This window comes from Amaranthus tricolor, chromosome 6 (genome assembly GCF_026212465.1).
Source record: "Amaranthus tricolor cultivar Red isolate AtriRed21 chromosome 6, ASM2621246v1, whole genome shotgun sequence".
NCBI lineage: Eukaryota > Viridiplantae > Streptophyta > Magnoliopsida > Caryophyllales > Amaranthaceae > Amaranthus > Amaranthus tricolor.
The window spans coordinates 25,915,177-25,933,296 of record NC_080052.1 but is presented as its reverse complement, the minus strand read 5'-3'; the positions used below and the strand labels follow the sequence as shown (position 1 = coordinate 25,933,296).

General features: G+C 34.1%; 3 protein-coding genes across 4 annotated transcripts; 2 read left to right on the top strand and 1 right to left on the bottom strand.

Moving 5' to 3' along the window:
- The first annotated feature begins 870 nt into the window (after nucleotides 1–870).
- Nucleotides 871–5,967, top strand: LOC130814724 (pterin-4-alpha-carbinolamine dehydratase 2, mitochondrial). Its single transcript, XM_057680888.1, has 7 exons — nucleotides 871–1,036; nucleotides 1,173–1,219; nucleotides 3,172–3,269; nucleotides 3,713–3,798; nucleotides 4,008–4,131; nucleotides 4,293–4,361; nucleotides 5,546–5,967. Exons 1-7 carry the CDS (start codon nucleotides 989–991, stop codon nucleotides 5,629–5,631), a joined length of 558 nt encoding a protein of 185 aa, XP_057536871.1. The 5' UTR covers nucleotides 871–988; the 3' UTR covers nucleotides 5,632–5,967.
- Nucleotides 5,968–6,331: 364 nt separating this feature from the next.
- Nucleotides 6,332–10,709, bottom strand: LOC130814723 (probable methyltransferase At1g29790). 2 transcript variants are annotated; one of them, XR_009042480.1, is made up of 2 exons: nucleotides 9,173–10,709; nucleotides 6,332–6,828 (listed from the first exon to the last, which is right to left on the bottom strand). XR_009042480.1 is itself a non-coding variant. In XM_057680887.1 (2 exons), exon 1 carries the CDS (start codon nucleotides 10,343–10,345, stop codon nucleotides 9,233–9,235), a length of 1,113 nt encoding a protein of 370 aa, XP_057536870.1. In that variant the 5' UTR covers nucleotides 10,346–10,709; the 3' UTR covers nucleotides 6,332–6,828; nucleotides 9,184–9,232. The 2 variants fall into 2 exon arrangements, 1 of the variants encoding a protein (XP_057536870.1); XM_057680887.1 differs by having other exon boundaries at nucleotides 9,184–10,709.
- Nucleotides 10,710–11,820: 1,111 nt separating this feature from the next.
- On the top strand, nucleotides 11,821–17,391 carry LOC130814514 (uncharacterized). Its single transcript, XM_057680609.1, has 7 exons — nucleotides 11,821–12,058; nucleotides 12,286–12,351; nucleotides 12,679–12,728; nucleotides 12,825–12,889; nucleotides 16,646–16,737; nucleotides 16,866–16,937; nucleotides 17,030–17,391. The coding sequence occupies exons 1-7, from the start codon at nucleotides 12,056–12,058 to the stop codon at nucleotides 17,066–17,068; spliced, it is 387 nt and encodes a 128-aa protein (XP_057536592.1). The 5' UTR covers nucleotides 11,821–12,055; the 3' UTR covers nucleotides 17,069–17,391.
- The last annotated feature ends 729 nt before the right edge of the window (nucleotides 17,392–18,120 follow it).

The window sequence follows — 18,120 nt, the reverse complement described above, 5'->3', positions numbered from 1 at the left end:
TGAGTTTGCTATAATTTTTATTTTTATCGGTCCAATTTAATTTGCTACATTTTCTTAAAAAAGTCTCCATCGCCTTCATTATTTTTTCATCCATACATTAACTTTTTATTATCATCCACACAATTAATTTTTTTACTTATTCTCCCAATAACTAAACTATAAATTTAAGTCAATTACCAAAATAGCAAACTCAGAGAACACGTGACTACTTTCTCAAAATAAGAAGTAACTTTTTTCCTTATTCCTCACAAGTCACATCCTATTATAGCACAAATTAGAGGTGTTCATTCGGGTTATTGGTTTGATTTTGGGTCATGTTTTTCGGGTCGGTTTAAAATTGGATTTTACATAATTTTAAATTAATATTGACGTTGGGTCAAATCGGATTCGGTTATTAGGTCGGATAAACATCGGATCATTGGGTCTGTTCTGAACACCTCAAGGGCAAACATACTTTTACAATAACTATTACGACAACAATACAAATATGGTAACAAAAGTGATGCGAACATGCGATTGTTATACCATCATTTATTCTAAAATGATGAAACATCCTCTAAATCGACCTATAAAACAAGTTCTTACACATTAACGATGTCACTACTATCAGTTTAATAAATTTATCAAAAGTAAAGCAAAGATCGACAAATTCTTTAAAGGTCTTGTGCAATTATAAAAATCACGATATTTTTCGAACAACTTTGTATCTTTAACTAAGATCTCTAATAATTTTAGAGTTCTATACGGTCGAACATGCTCAGAATATCCCAAAATTTGTATTATCTTTATTTCATTATATTTATTACTGATTGTAATATTTTCTCACGGAACATAACACAATCAGTTCAGGTAAGTAAGTCTTTACGATGCGTCCGATACATACGACACACTCGTTTATGTTCAAGCGTGCTATTAGACTATACCAAAATTGTATGTTGTCTTCGCTCTGCGGTAATTCCAAATTTGCGTAGGTCCATCGTCAATATTAATGTCTGGAATGCTTCTACTTCGTCGTCTTCCTCTTGGCAAACCAAAGGTGTCTGTGCATCTACCTTCCTTCTCTCTTCCATATCTATATTCATACATGATATACCTATTTTTATTGATTTTATTCATGTATCATAATTCATAATTAAGGTTACTTTTTTTCATTACTCTTTGTGTTTTGGCAGCTTGAATTTGCGCCTGTATTTCAATTTCTCTCTAGACTCCATGGATGGTACTTCCCTTTGTTCCCATGTCGTTTTTCTTTCTTTTCAAATTATTTCACCCATGTCTAATTTCTTCGATTATTCCCAGTTTATTGCATCGTTTAATTGAATGCCTTTCTGGGTTTAGTTTTCTGGTTGTCTTGTTAATTTTTGCATGATTCTTTGTTATGTTTTATAGATCTCGAAGAGATTATAAGTACTGAATCGAAATTACAAGTCTTTGTAACCTAATACAAAATCTAGGGATTGAAATTAAAGCGAATCAAATAATTTGAAATAAAACTTCCTATAAAACAAAGATTTTTTTTAGATAATACTGTCTGCGGAAACTTAATACTAATTCGAGGCACTATCTAGTTTTCCTTATAGCGTTATTCCGCCTACTTAGGCTTAAAAACTTAGAATACGCTTTTGATATATAACGGTTTGCAATCAATTATACCACTATATAATTGATCTTTGTGAAGTAATAGAGATTATATTGAGTAAGCTTAGAATTAGAATGAACAGAGATTATATTAAGTAAGCTTAGAATTAGAATGAATAGAAGTAGCTAATTTCCTTCACAATTAGTGGACAGTTTAACCTGGGGAGAGAAACAAAAATCCAGAAGAATTTCAAGGTACCTCCTTATATAGGATTAGAAGTAACTACCCCATTATCCTATGATCCCACTTCCTCATCTCAATTAAAGATGGATTAAAGAAGTTACTTTTGGATTTAATTAAACATAACCGCTTAATTAAATGAACCTTGATGACGTGCCACGAAAATTCAGCCCAGAAGAAATCAGCACACACATCTCGCGAGGGGCGAGGAATATCGCGCGTCGCATAATTTTTGCATGATTCATTGTGGGTAATTTTATTCCAGATATTTGAAATGTTTGATCGGTTTCTTTCTGATTGTGGTATCAGGGTGTTTGTCATGCATTATTTTTGTGCATTCGACTAGGTCTGTATGAATTATGAATGGTTAAATAATTATACAATTGTTTTGTGACTTTTGAGACTTATTCCCCTTTTTTTGTTCTATGTGTGTGACTGTGTGTTTGGGGTGCGGGGGAGCCTATGTAGGCTCGTTGAGATAGATTTCGAACCAAAGTTTTCCTGTTCAAAAAAACATATAGAAGAGTCTTTCGAGCATTTGATTATTGGTTTTAAATGATGGTAATGGAAAATAATTTTTGATTTAGTTTTCATAAAATAAAATGTGTTATGCCGTTATCATGGACGGTAGCAAGATCAGATAGAAAGAGGACCAAAATGGTACATAGCAATTGGTAACACAAGAAGATTCAGTATTTTCGACATAGGATGAAGCTAGTTATATGTTTAACTTCTTGAAACCATTTAAGCCTAGAAATTTCAATATAGTCACCGGTTGGCTTCTTCGTAGTGCGAATCATAGGCCACATCACGAGTTCACGACCACGTTGTAAAGGGTTTTGATGTTACCGCAACTGCAATATAAGCTAGTATTACAACCCAAAACTATTTGTATTAACTGTCAAAATGTGTTTTGTGACTGTTACCACATTCGAGACTTTGCACTATGTTTGGCTTTGTGATCCATATGATGAACTAGGTTGTACACGGTCCATTGTTACGCCGAACTCTAGGACTCACTTCTCAATTTTTTGAGGAGTAGGCAACTGCCCTTAGAAGGAGGAAAATGGACACTTTCACTGCAAGAGACTCGATCCAACGAAAGGTTTCTTAGTGGCTCCCTTGTTCTTCATTCTATTCAACAACCTCATTGTGCAAAGATTGCAATCATTTTAGCTGAGAAGATTGATGATGATAGTGTTGTTAGATTTTCTTGAAAGGACCCATCAGTCTTAATTTGGTGAATCATAGATTTTGTTTTGGTTTATAACACACAAACTTGCACACACTGATATAGCATCTTATTGGCTTTGAAGACGTGGTGTGAGAGACCAATTTTTGTTTAATCACAGCTCAAGCACCCCATTCAATGGAATGTTACAGAACAATATGGAACTGTTGAAGTCTAGAAAGGGTCATCATGAATTTAGAACCTTCTGTACTGTCCCAGGTGCGTCTAGCTTTTACTGGTAGCTTAATTATGGCTTAGAAAATTTATTGAGAGATCATTGAACAGTGATAGTCCTTCGGTAACTTGCTGTAGATGCAATTTAATTGCCTTAATAGCATTGTCACATACTCACATTTACCGTACCCTGTATAAGTTTCTGGTCATCATTTCTTTCAATTATCAAAATAAGCTTCAGAATCCATTAGAATCATTATGTGAATAAACTGCAAAATATATCTTAAAGTCAGTTTATGGCACATTAGATGTTCAAGATGATTTACTTTGGAAAATTTCTGAAAGCTAATTTTTCCAATCCAATATCGCTCAATGTCATACGTTAAATGGCTACATGCAGAGTTGCAACATTGTTGCAAACAAATTTTGCAAGACCAATTGACAATTCCTGATCTTCCCTCTACTAATTTCTTAGCTGACTTGCACAGATTTGGCAGCAAAACATTGTGTGCCTTGTGACTCAAAGGATATGCGACCTATGAATGAAGAGTTAGCATATCAATTGATTGCAAAGGTATGCTCTTTATTCTTTGGGGCTATGTACCTTCTCCTCTATTTGTGTGATCAATCCGAACTGTTATCTGTGGAAAGCAAATGAGATACTCAAATGAGTATATTTTACGTAGACAATCAAGGAAATCTGTCTGCTAACTTATTTCTGTCTAGTAATTGACATCGTCCCAAGGCAAATAATTTATCTTGGTTGCATGTTTGTCCATCCAGGTTCCTGAATGGAATTTGGTCAATGAAGAAGGTAAACTGAAGCTGAGCAGGTCTTGGAAAGTGAAATCTTTTACTAAAGGGTTGGAGTTTTTTCAGATAGTTGCTAATGTTGCTGAAGCAGAAGGTGTAGCATTTTTTGCTTTTTTGTTTTTACTTTGTGAGTTATGACCTAGAGTGATCTTTTATCTTTTATCTTAAATTATTAGACAAGTTAATCCTAATGTTATGCTGATGCAGTGAAAAAACATGCAGTTCTTATTTATCATTTGTTTTTGAATACAATAGGTCACCATCCCGATCTGCATCTTGTGGGTTGGAACAATGTAACGGTTGAAATATGGACGCATTCTGTTGGTATGTACAGTACAATGCTTGCATTTAACTATGTTCTTTACTCTAAAGGCTTTTTGGGTATAATAATTGGGTTTTTGGCTGCATGAATGCTGTTCTTTCTTGTTATTATCAGATAAAGACACTAAATTAGAGTCAGAGGGGCAACTTTATTAATACAGAAGCACATGTGCTGTCGGTTTATGAAACTTTGGTTTGGAAGTTGTAGGGTTGTGAAAATTTCTCTTAAATGGATACCACTGGCAATGAGCAATACCATACGTAAAGAGTGTGTATATTTCCGAGTTGCTAATCAACCATTCCGTTTATTTCTTTTTTTATGAAATCAGAATTCATGTTGCCCCCCATGTCGAATTGTCTTCAACAATCAGAAACATCTTAGGCAGCATTACTTATATATGAATATGGACATGAAACAATAGAAGAGAATGTATAAGCCGGGGACGTATCTCGATAAAGGGAAGTTCGGTATGTGCATGCTTGAGCTGAAGGGAGGATGAGGACTCCTGGCTTAAATCGTCTTTTGGTTAAGTTCATCTAATACGGTTTTTAAAGTATTTAATGAGTATGGTTAAGTATATGAACTATTAGAATAGGGGAAGAGTTTAGATCACACTGGTTGAATTAGGGACTTCCAGTATGGAGCTTCACAGAGGAGTGATGGCATGATACATTTATATATCATTTGCTCATTATGTTCTTTAATTTGCCTTTTTTTTAATATGGAGAGCATTTTTTATGAGGTTTGAGAGTTGAATTTTTAATTATGGTTAAGAGTTAAAACTTACTAACTCAAAATAAGATTAAAAAACGGACAGCCCTATTCACAAAGCTCTCTGCGGAACGAGGGTCTGGAAAAGGTCCCACCAAAAGGGTGTTATGTAGGGGAACCTTACATTGCATATATGCAAGAGGCTCCTTTCCTTTCCTTTCCCTGTTAAATTGTTATCCAAACAAAGTGTAAAGGTCACCGTCTCACTGAACAGTTCATATCAGAAAACAAGGCTCTAAAGTTGATGCCAAATTACTTTGCACTATTCCCTGCTCTTTTGGTGTTCTGCAGGATGAATCTTGTTTTCGACAAGGGAACAAGCTGTTTTCTTTTGGCGTAAATTCAATAGCAGAAGTGAGCGATGCACCTGCTAACTGCATCTCGAATTAACTCCAAGTAATTCCATAATGTGCAGGAGGACTTACAGAAAACGACTTTATACTCGCAGCAAAGATCAGCGCTCTTGACCTTGCACACCTTCAAAGGATTAAGCCCAAGTAAAAGCTATCATAGTCCATAGATTTCTCAAAGCAGATAACACAAACCAAGTTGTTCTATCAAGTTATGCACTCTTTTTCTTGCCGAGAACCCCTTTCGATATTACCGGAATAATTTCAGTTACTCAAAATGTCTATTATGTAATTCTGATTCATATACACTGCTTGATTTTATATACTTCAGATAAAAATTGTTCATGTATAACTTTTGTTTGTCGGTCGTTACTCCGATACATGAATGAATTTCTTTGTCTTGAAATCTAAACCTGTAATAGAGTGATGTAATGCAACTCCTGTAACATAATTTTGACAGCACTAAGGTTAAGTTTAATGTTCTTCACTAACAAGGATTTATTCCATCCATCTCTTATGGCTTATATTGTTATAACTTACCCCATTTGACCAAAAACTGCGAGTCATTGGACCAAACACTATTATGACATATTTCTTTCCAAAGTTTATTCATGTCCTTTGACTATTTCATTTAAACAATGCTATTTTGCGGTAGAAGTGTTCAAAACAGACCAGATAACTAATATTTAACCTATCTTGTAACTGAACACAATTTAACTTGACTTCAAAATGAATTTAAAATTATGTAAAAAATCAATATGGATGCAAAATCCAATTAAAAATCGACCCAAAATATGTAACTCAAAATTGACCTAATGACCGAAATAATCACGAAAATTTGTAGAGGAAAATACTGGTTCAAGGATAAAATTCTGATTGGCCTTTTCAATAAGTAGCTGCAAGCTGGCCTTTTCTCCTTTAATACTTGTATCTTGGCAACAATACAACGAACTCTTTAGGTTTATCACTATGACATTTTTTCACACAAACTATCAAATCAAAGAAGCTCCATAACCAAATACTACTATCCTATAGTACTTCTATTTATTATTAACCTTAGTAGGAATACCTCAATACCCTGAACTAAATATGAATAATAAGAGGAGAACAACGAATACACATTGTCGATTTGTCGTATCCTGCTTGGGCAGTTGCGCATACATTATGTGCCTCCTTGGTGGAATGCTTCTTTCTTGGACATCTACAATCATACTTGGGAGTTTACTTACAGCACTGGAGGAAGGAGTTTCCAACAATTGATGTCCACAGTCGAAGATGAACTTGAACAGCGGCACTACACCGGAGGACTCGTGTAATAGACTGAATCTTCAACTTTGGATACATACACCTAATCAATACATCTCGGGTTAAGAAACAGGATTGACGTAATGTATATCAGGAGTTTACGAACATAACAGTCAATGAATGAAAAAAGATTCAACTCATCAGAAATGAAGGGATCAAAGAAAACACAGGAGTGCCAATTTTATAAATTTGATTACAAACCAAGTTGAGGTAATTCAACAGAAATCTTCAGAGCCCCAAGTAAAATACGGAGGAGCATATTAAGAGTATCTTGTATACATATTGAAAAACATACATGCTATTTCAATCGTAAGAACATTATTTGATTATTTGTGTGCGCGCAGTCCTCTGAGGTCTTTTCATGACGGGGGTACGGGAATGATTTGTCCGCTACCTTCCTATCCCGGACCTCGACATGTGCGGGATACTGGGTTGATAACTATGGCTATGACACAAACATAAGAACATATAATAAGTCAAAACACAATCATACTAAATAGGGGTCTTGTAGGATTGCTCCCAATTCAAATTAATAATCACTACTAAAATTTTCTTCTAAGATGAAAGTCTTATTAGGGTACGTTCAAAGACTCATAACAAACTCCACCTTTGTTACATCGTCATTGGTATTAGCTTACCCTATATCAGCTAAGTTTGCCCTCCTTGCCTGCTTATGTTAGCACTTTAACACTGGTACTACCCTACAGCCTTCGCGAGCATGGTACTACACTAAAGAGTTCTGCCGAGACGAAACTTGACATCTCTTTCCTACTCAAGCAGATGGATTACTCATAAGAATTGCCTTCCTACACATTTTACACCTTGTTCCTGGATGGAACCCAATGGCAAAACGAAAATTACAAATAAGTTTTGTTATTGGGACTGGTTTCTTCTAATTCAGATCAAAATAATCACCCTAGGACCCCAAGATGACTAGATGAGAAGAAATAATTCATTAGAATATTGAGATATTCACGATGAATCGAGCAAAGCCATCAGTTACAACATGAGTACACAAATGAAAAAGTATCTCTAGACATGGTGTTTGGCAAACAACTGATAGCTAATAGCTGGTAGACGATTACATTGGCTGATTTGACTATCTGATTTTATTGACCGAATTAACCTGTTGATTTTAAACTCGCTGCTATAAGCAGCTTGTTCAAAAACAGCTTATTCATAACAGTAAACTGTTTCAACCAACTAATTTATTAAACACTAGTATTGGATGGTTTGACTACCAAACCTTCTATTTATATCAAAATAAGCTAAAATTGCCTAATGAGCTATTTTGCTAAACACACCCATAGTACTTTAAGGAACATATAATGAAGTTGAGTCCACAAACTTCCAAGCATATATGGTGATCAAATCCAACCAAGCAAATTTCCTCAAATTTAGCTAATGAAAATCAAGATGTTACAGATCCAAAGACGAGTCCTAGACATGGTTCATCTCTCTTCCGACAAGTTTGCACAACGTTCAACCAACCAATAGAGCGAATGACAATATACTAGCTCATACAGTGTCGTTTATTGACCGCGTCATACACCAGGAAAGCATCAAGTTCGAGTCCAAAACGTATTTGATTCAATGTCATTGTCATGCAAAAAAGAATCCTTCCACAGATTCTATGTAACTTTTCTGAGCACCATACTAAGCCTCTTAATTCTAGACACCCATCTCTCACGCTCCAAGATGAAGCAGATTTTTTCCATAGTAAATGCATTAAAATCATTACTACATAGTTTATGCAAATTCACCTAAAGACATGTCCTGCATACACCTAGTAAACTATTAGTACTATTATAGCATCAAAAGAATGGCAAATAAGTAAAACCTTCTCATCAATTGATACTATCTAAAGGGAGTGTAATAGCACACTAATCACTAACCACTAATGACTAACAACTAACTAACAACCAACAACCACATCCAACACTTATTTATTTCAGCTCGTCTTGTATGAGACTGTCTCATAAGCCCATGTAATTAGTCCATTTCTCTAATTGGTCACATTAAGATCGTAAATGATCACTTTAAGGTTATAAGTGATAAGTAACCACTTTATGATAATAAAAAGAAATCACTGTGATCTGATCACTTTAAGGTTATAAATATATAGTGGGTCAGCTCGAACTCAATAAAAATGGTCTCACCATCTAAGCTATCTAGTCTACAATGGAAATCACAAAAGACATCAAATCAAACTTAGTATCATTAGCATATAATCAGTTAATGTTCTACTAAAAGCACCATGCCATTCATAGCTAAGCTACCAACCTCATCATCATCACAATATACCACAATGCCAAACATAAACAAATGACACATATACAAATACTTAAATACCACTCAAAAAAGTTTCATACCAAAAAAAAGAATACCTTTTTCTTACCACTTAGGAGTACATAAGAAGAAATATCAACTTTTCTCTTTTCCTCTAATCATCTGGACTTTGGCTTCTGCAACAATGCAGTCAAATATACCTCCCCATTTTTCATCCCACTAGAATCCATCTTACTCCCAGTTGCCCATTTCACAATCTTATACCCCAATTTATCAATCAATGGTTTATAGACCTTATCTAAATCTGCCCCTTTACTGAAAAAATGATCAACCCACAAAAACCCACCACCTCTCAACACTCTATCCACATCAAACAATAGAAAGTCCATCACCGTCGTCGGAATCCACCTATTTACGGCATGCCCACATCGAACCAAGTCCACAACCCCATCAAAAAACGGCAATCTTTGCTGCAGTGGTGCATGTAATGTCAACAAACCTCTAAGCGCGTTATACTCGCTATAAGGAGCACCTAAGTTCATAGTAGTAGTCAAAACAGTCACATTTCTCTCCTTCATCCTAGCAGCAAAAACCCCAGTTCCACCCCCAATATCAACCCCTAAACGAATAACAGAATTAGCCCTTTTAGCAATATCCAAAAGCTGAGGAATAGTGAGATCAATTTCAGATTTATAACCCAAAAACTGATCGTAAACAAGATTTTGGTCAAAACCCAGTTTCGGATTCAAACATTTAAAGCTCTTACACGTAGCAGAAGTATAAGAACTCCAAATAACATTAGAATCAGGGGAAGACAATCTAGGGTTAGATGGGGTTCTCGAGAAACAACGACGTCGTGGCAAAGGATGACACCCACGAAGAATCAAAGATTCAGCTAGAAGGGTATCTTTAGGACAAAGTGAAAAGGGGGTATAATTCATGTATTGATGAAGAAGATCAGGGTAATCATGGCAAGAAGAAGCAATAGGGGAAAGGTTAGAGTAAATAAGAAGGTCTGAAGGTGGGGTTTTAATGGAGTTTGAAGATGGAGGCGAGTGAGAAGGTTGGAAGCGCGTGAGGTGGTTAATGGTGGCGCGTATGGTTTGAAGTTGACGGATAAGGTAATGAGGAACAGTGGAAGATTGTTGAGGAGGTGTAGAAAGATGGAAGAAGGAAGAAGTTGATGAAAGATGGTAAAATGAAAGGAGGTTTGTAGCAACCATGGCTACCAAGAGGAGGAAATTTAGACCCATTGTGAAGGACATTGCCATTGAATTGTGTGCTTTTGGGTGTTTATCAATGGTGGTTGGAAGTCCTAGGGGACAGTGAGGTCTGCCAAGTAGCAGTTGGATCTTGGGACTGAGAATTGAGGGCTGAGGAATGATTGGAGTGTAGAGTGGAGGAAATTAATGGAGGGACTTTTTAGGGGGTTGTTTGGTAGTTTGTTTTTACATTAGCTTTTAGTTGGCTTTTGACTTTTGCGTGTAGGTTGGTTAAATAGCTAATAAAAGTGTTTGGTAAACGGTTTTTAAGCCAAAATCAAAAAGCTATTCCAGTTAGCCTTTTATGTTGGCTCTTGGCTTATGGATCTACTTTTTCTCTAATAAACATTCAATGCCTAAATTTATCAAATATCTCCATAAAAACTGACTTTTTCAGCTAACTTAAGAGTCAATAAAAACAGCCAACATTTTCAACTGATCAAACAAGTTAACACCCAATTGTCAAATATTCCATGTTTTGTTGTTTTTTATTTTCTATTTATATTTATTTTTAAAATTAAAATAGTGAATTGATAATAATACAAAATCTAGTACTACTCCTACATTTGATTATAATTAGAAAATGACGCTTTAAATTTAATAACTAGTAAGCTATAATAATATATTTGGTAATTAGAATTTTATAATTAATATTTTTTTCTGAGTCTTTTAAATTTTAAGACTAATTCTATGTATGTAAAAGGTTTATTTTATGTGATGAGATTCTATGAAAAAAAATTTATTTGGGAGAATTGGTAGTAGGTTATTGTGATTTGTCTAGTTTGCCAACTTGAGAATATAGAATGTTAAAATAATTTATATATATATATATATATATATATATATATATATATATATATATATATATATATATATATATATATATATATATATATATATATATATATATATATATATATATATATTTTTTGGTACTTTTATTTACTTATCATCATTCTTATTTAAGTTGTTCTTTTTACTTTGTAACGTTTTTATATTGGTTAATATACTTAAAATTTTCTTAATTTTTATTCTTTTTGCTTTTCAATTTTCACATAATTTAAATTTTTTCACTACTTTTTTAATCTTTGTATCACTTCCCATAATATCAATCTCATGAGGACATTCTAATTCTATCAATCTCATGAAGAAAGATAGAGTATTTTCTTTTGCACCAAGTACAATAGTATGAAGATTAAATGAAAACAAAAGTTTTGGATAACTCTAAATACTTTTATTGTTTTAAAATATTTGTAATATTTGACTTTTTACGCATTCTAATATACTAATTTAATTCTTATTAGTATTTTTAATTATAAAAATTTTATATTAATAATCTTTGCATTGAAACGAATCAAACAAGATCTCACTTGACTATATTTTAACTTATAAATTATAATCTAATCACAAATTAAAAATGGTGAATAAACATTATCATTTTTTTTAATGTTGGGAGAGAATAAACACATTCAAATGAAGTAAATAAAAATCTTACGTGGCATAGTCTGAAGATTAAAGTTTGTATAAGCCTTTCAACGCTCTAATTAGTGGTCAAAGCTCAAAAGTTTATGTAGTCGCTGTCGCACCATAGGAGGCTGTTAAAACTTGCGTTCGAGTTACGCTGTATTCTAACTTCCATATTCATCTCTCCGCAGTCCGCACCCGCTTCGTCTCTCTTCTCTCGTTTCTCGTCTGTGACTCTGTGTTTAGCTATTAGCAATGGTACCTGCAAATTCTCCCTCCTCTTCCTTCATTTTCTCTTTATCTTGCGTTTTTACTTTCTAGGGTTTAATATGCTGCAATTCTTTGCAAAATCGTTTTCTTTTAATTTTATGTCTTTTGTTATCTTGATTATTGCTTTGTTTATATCTTCTAATTTATCTGTTAATTGAACATCAATTTAAGTTTCTATTTTTAATTCGAGTTGATCTATTTTACTGTTTTTGTAGGCGGATCCCGAATTGGAAGCCATCAGACAACGAAGAATGCAAGAGCTAATGGCACAACGTGGCATGGTAACAAATCAATGAATTATACTTCATCCTATTCTAATCAATTCCTGTATGTTATTACTATTCACTTTTCTTTCTTAGTGTGTAAACATAATCACTCTTAGTGTGTAAACATAATCAGGTGGAATCTCATTTAATTTGTTGTAATTCGTCTCAATGTGAGTTTTATGAATATAGCTTTTTATGATTTCTAATCGTGCATAATTAAAGATATTAAGGGTTGGATTAGTGGATTGTCAAGTGTGTAAAATCACATGGGGCATTTTTAACAATGTGTGATTGTAGTAAGTTTATAGAGTAACGTTCTGACTGAATGTTACCTTGTACCAGGGAAGTCAGCAGGACCCTGAGCAGCAGAAAGCTCAAGAAGATGCAAAAAGGTTTGATTTTAGTGTTTTGGATGAAACAACTGAAAGCCCTAGTTTTTCATTTGTTGTTTCGTGAGGTTTGATTTTGGATACTTATGAGGGATGCAGGGAGGCCGATGAACAAAGGCAGATGATGCTTGCTCAAATCCTGTCAGCTCAAGCACGTGAAAGACGTAAGCTCAATAGCTTTTCTGTTTTTCTTGTGTTTATATGATTAGTGATCTGATCACAATTACAATGGTGATTTGGTGATCAGCTTCTTTTTATGTTGTCATGGAAATTTGTTTCGTTTGGATTACTCCCTTCGTCTTTTAATAGTTGTGATACATGCCTAATGCCTTACAAAGATACTTGACATATCTGACAGAATTAAAAGTGTTCAAGGGGGAAAGGTGTTTGTCTGTATAGTGGAATTGTTGTGCACTATACCTTTGCTATGTACAATTATAATTATTAAAGCAGTTAAAAGTCATTGGAATGCTTGCAGTTTCTGTTTGTGACATTTGGAACAAGTTTGTATATACAGTCTCATGTTCAACAATCACCTACAATTTATTTTTAACCAAATAAGAACTATTTTTTCAGCTCTTATACAGTTTCTATAGGGAAAGGGAGGGAAGAGTGATGAGGTTTCCTTGAATAAATCTCTTTATTGCTGGAGAATAGTGTTTCTTTTAACTTAAAAAGGAATTAATCCTCCATTTTCCTCTCCCCCAATTCCCTTCCGTCCTCAATTGTTATCCCAATGAAGGAAAATGCTTTCCTCCATTTCCCTTGCCTTCTCTCTTTCCATTTTTTGTAGTTCCTTCTACCCTCTTTACAATTTTTATCATCTGTATGTCAATGATTAATCTAATTTGAACTACAATATATTATTATCATTATAATTGTTAATTTCTTTGGGATCCATTCCCCAAGCTTTAGTTAGGAGTTCCTTGTTGTCTTGTTGATTCCAGTTTGTTGAGTACTATTAGTTTATTCCCTGTAATTTGTGTTTAGTAAACCATCAAAAAAATTGCGATCTTAAAGCAAAATATTTCATTCTAGTTTTAGATAAGATTACCCTCTTTTTTGGTTAAATCTCTTTTTTATTTGTAGTTTTAGGTAAGATCAAAATATTTTGGTTAGAATTTGACCATTAACTTCTTAAATTTTTTACCAACTATAAAAATAACATTGACTAACAGAAGTGTCCATGAATTGCTTTTTTTGGTCGGTTGTGCATGTGCATTTTTATTTAATTAAATTATGTTTGCATAAAAGATTTGTTCGCAATAATCTTTTGTTATCCCTTCATTGATCATTGTTAAGTTGTTCGTGTAAACTTGTGTTTAGAGCCTTTTCACATACGTGATTTCTATGAACACCTTCTTATAAATTATGTTGAGTTTCTAATGTATCACAAGTCAATAAAGGAATATACTAGCCCTAGCACTCTAGCAGGGGCCCAAAATATTTTATTGTGTTAAAGAAGCTCCCTGCATTCCGTTTCGTGTCGGAAGATTGAAAATAGTGAGGAATTCCCTGATTCCTCTTGATTTAAGACTTTGAAACCCTTCATTTTAGATTCCAATTCTAATAAAATGAGAAAGAAAGATTGGAACCATGAACATATTTTGAAAAATTATGAAAGCATGTAAGGTTATGTTTGAACCGATGGTGGTAGCTTATGGTTCCTCATGTTTCTATAGAAGAAAGTTTAGTTTGTATTATATTGGTACCAATATCTTGGCGCAAAACCATTGTGGGTGATTTATGTGGTCTACAAAGGATTTGAGCTATTTTTTCCCTACTTTTTGCCCAATTTGTTGAGGAATGTTATATGTTAGTTTCTTGTATTTGGTATGTCAAAAGGGATTGCCCCTACCCCTTTTGGAAAACGTCTAAGTCCTCAAAATAAACTTGTTTTTCTCTTTTTTACAAAAAAAAATATTTCTAATATCTCTCCATGTTATTGTTGCTGGCTGATCCTTCCACACTGTAGTCTTAAAGAGGGCCTGTGGATTTAAAGAACCTTTCACGTGCCAAATCGTTTTTGAAATTATGTACCTAAAATATAAAAAAAATTACCTCAATGTTTCACTATATCAGCTCTCCTTCTGAATGTTGCTTCATTCGATCCAATCATGCACGGAAAATCTTTATCTCAGTATTTAACCCTACACATTATGATCCTATCATGTAGTGCACTTGACACTAATGCCCGTACTCTTATTAGTCCACTTTCTTGTTTTCCTTTGAGATGATTCAGGTATTAGATTGGACTTGGAATCTTGTATAAAAATGGAGGAGGAAAGGATTTACATTTAACTTGTACCATTCCCCTAAAATCTTGTTAACTTTGTTGGATCTTGGTGTATCTAGATGTAGAGGCGAACTCTTAATGATTTTGATGGAAGTCAATTTCTTTCTTCACTACTATGGTTGATCTTCCAAGCTTGCTTCAAAGGCTCAAACCACTGCAAACATAGGTTGCATCCATTGTTAGTTTTCTTTGATGATGGGAGACACTACTCTTCACAAATTCTTGTTAAGTTTAGTGCGATTTAGGATGGTGATTTGGTTGATGGACTGCTGGTTTGGTTGTAGATGGTGACAAATGGTTTTAACAGGAACCATATTTGTTACCTTTGGAGAGGGTACCGATTCATGCAAGTACTTTAGCAATAGGACATCACTCGACTTAAGTGTTCTTAGGCAAGCTTTTTTAGAACTAAGGATTGTTCTCACTTTTGCTCATTTGGATGTGAACCCTACATGTCTTGGCCAAGGAATAGGGATATCAATGAAGTTGCTTGGATAGTCTCCCAACCATACTCTCTTGGTTTCTCAGCTTTGCCAATTGACATTTGAATTAGCCACAAAATTACTCTCCCTTTCAACAAAAGAAAAGAGAAAAACTTAAAAGACCTAGCATTATGGTGAGGTTGCGTATCAGCATGTCCAAAGGAGTTTAAAGCATCCTTTATGATGATCTGCATTGTTCATTCTTATTTCAATTTATCTGTTTATCTACTCTTCAGAGGCTGCTTGTGCCTCCATGTATGTGTTAGAATCTGGCCGATTTGTCTGGCTACGAATCTGTACCTGATGCTTCCTTGAGGACTGCCCTGCACCGTCCTCCCCCCTTCGGAGCCCTGCTTAGTTTCAAGCATGTATATATTTATACATATTTAAGGCATAGTTTTTGAGAGGTAAACTGTGATAATGTGTCGTCATGGTTTTATTTGTATAGGCTCTTGTATTACAGTATCCACATGAGTGTCTACTATCTCTTCTTTCAGTGGTCTATTTGAATTGGTTTATATGCTAGATTTTTAGTTGTTAACAGTATTATGGGTGGGTATTTCTCAACTAAATATATTGTACATGGATAACTTTGAACTTCCAAAGATTAGTTTTCATGAACTTATCTTGTCTTCACTTATGTATCCCGAGCTCATCTTTTTCTGAACATACTTCTGAAATCTTTGTAAATAAGGTGAGAGAACAGATTCAAAGGATAGGACAATTTCATCCCTACTATTGCCAATTTGTGAATTGTATTATTAAAAAACTTAATCGTCAAGCAGCGAATTTTCATTTACGACTTTGTAAAGTATTTTGATGATATCATTTGACTTCTACAATGTTGCTGCCCTCAAATCCATAAGACCATAACATTCTGTAGCATGAGGACGCTTAATCTTGGGAATTATGTTAGTTCTGATTTCGGAAGTATGAAGTTAACCTTGTTTGTAGAGGAAATATTAGTAAGTGATACAACAAGTTCAAATGAATGTGTTTATCATCCAAGCTAAGCATGTATATTAAGTTTTCACAATGTATGCTCTTGCTAAATGCAATGTTGCACTCTGCAATAGCCGTAATTACTGTATGTTGATGCTATCATTGGTTTCTGAATACTATTTCAATTTTCTGATCAATAGTTGCTCGCATTGCTCTCGTTAAGCCGGAAAAGGCTAGAGGAGTAGAGGATGTTATATTAAGAGCTGCTCAGATGGGTCAAATTACTGAAAAGGTATTCCAAAGCCCTGCATAAACTTGCCCCTTTACTAATCACTTTTTTTCAAGTGTTCGGTCTACTGTATTGCAATTTGCAAGATACTATCAATCTAATAAATTCAAAATTGTATTGCAATACTACAGGTTTCTGAGGAAAGGCTTATATCACTGTTGGAGCAAATTAATACCCAAACAACTAAACAGACCAAAGTGACTGTAAGTTTTGCTTCTTACCCTGTTGGTAGACAGCTTGATGCCTACCTTTAAGCTTCTGCTCTTATTTTTCTCATGCACTTTCAATCTTTCAGATCCAAAGGCGCCGGAGTGTTCTTGACGATGATGATTAGATTCTTTTTACTGCTTGTGCCAAAGAAATACATGTCCTAGATATGATTTGCTGAATTCCAAAGTTTATGAGCCTTGTATTTTGTGCTGAGCCACCACAACCTGGATTGTATTTGATTGCGTTAATAACTCGTGACTTGTAACTCGTGAATTTAGGTGTTTACCCCCTTTTTGTGAAGAGGGATGTGCATTTGGAACAGCCCCAAAAGGGAGATGTGTTTTTTCATCATGCTATGTGAACCAGCTAATTGGGTTTTGGCATTAATGTATACATCTTGTGAAGCAAGGAAATCATGGTATAAGAGATTCCTAGTTCCTATAAAAATATACTCCTAAATCTATTGATTTCATTATAGGTAATTTTTGTTAGTTTGCAATCTTTTATGGCTTAACTTGACACAATATAAACTCGGCATATGAACAAGGACTTTTAAAAATCCAATTGAGAAACTAAATCTATAATCCTAGTTGTAAAAACTTTTATCAAACATGAATATTTGTTCAATATCAATGCATACAATATATAAAAGGAAAAGTTACCGTGAATAATACTTTTATCAAACACTCGTTTTCTATGAATTTTCATTTTCTGTTAAGAATTACAAACGCTTTATGTGGAAACGTACGAGTTTTCTAATTTAGTATTTTTCATGTCTCTAAAACTCGTATTTTTCAATGCAAATGCCAAGTAAATGAGCGCTTTCTAACTTAGTTTTTTCACTAACTTTTTTTTGCTATTAAAAATTAATCAAGAGCCTCTCCTAGGGGAAATTTGACATGTTTTGATTGCTTAGTCCATATATTTGATATACAAGTCAAAATGTGGCAAATTGATGTCATTGAAAAGAATTTTGTAAGAGATTTCAAACAACATCTTGTACAACCATACTAAGACACATGCAGAATATTAATAGCGTTTTTACGACAATATGTCAAAATAACATCGACCTTTACGTAGTTTGCTAACTGTTTTTTGACTATTACAAATAACAACACATTTGTTACTACAAATTCGGATCAAGAAACACTTACTTTTGAAATTAATTTCTAAACA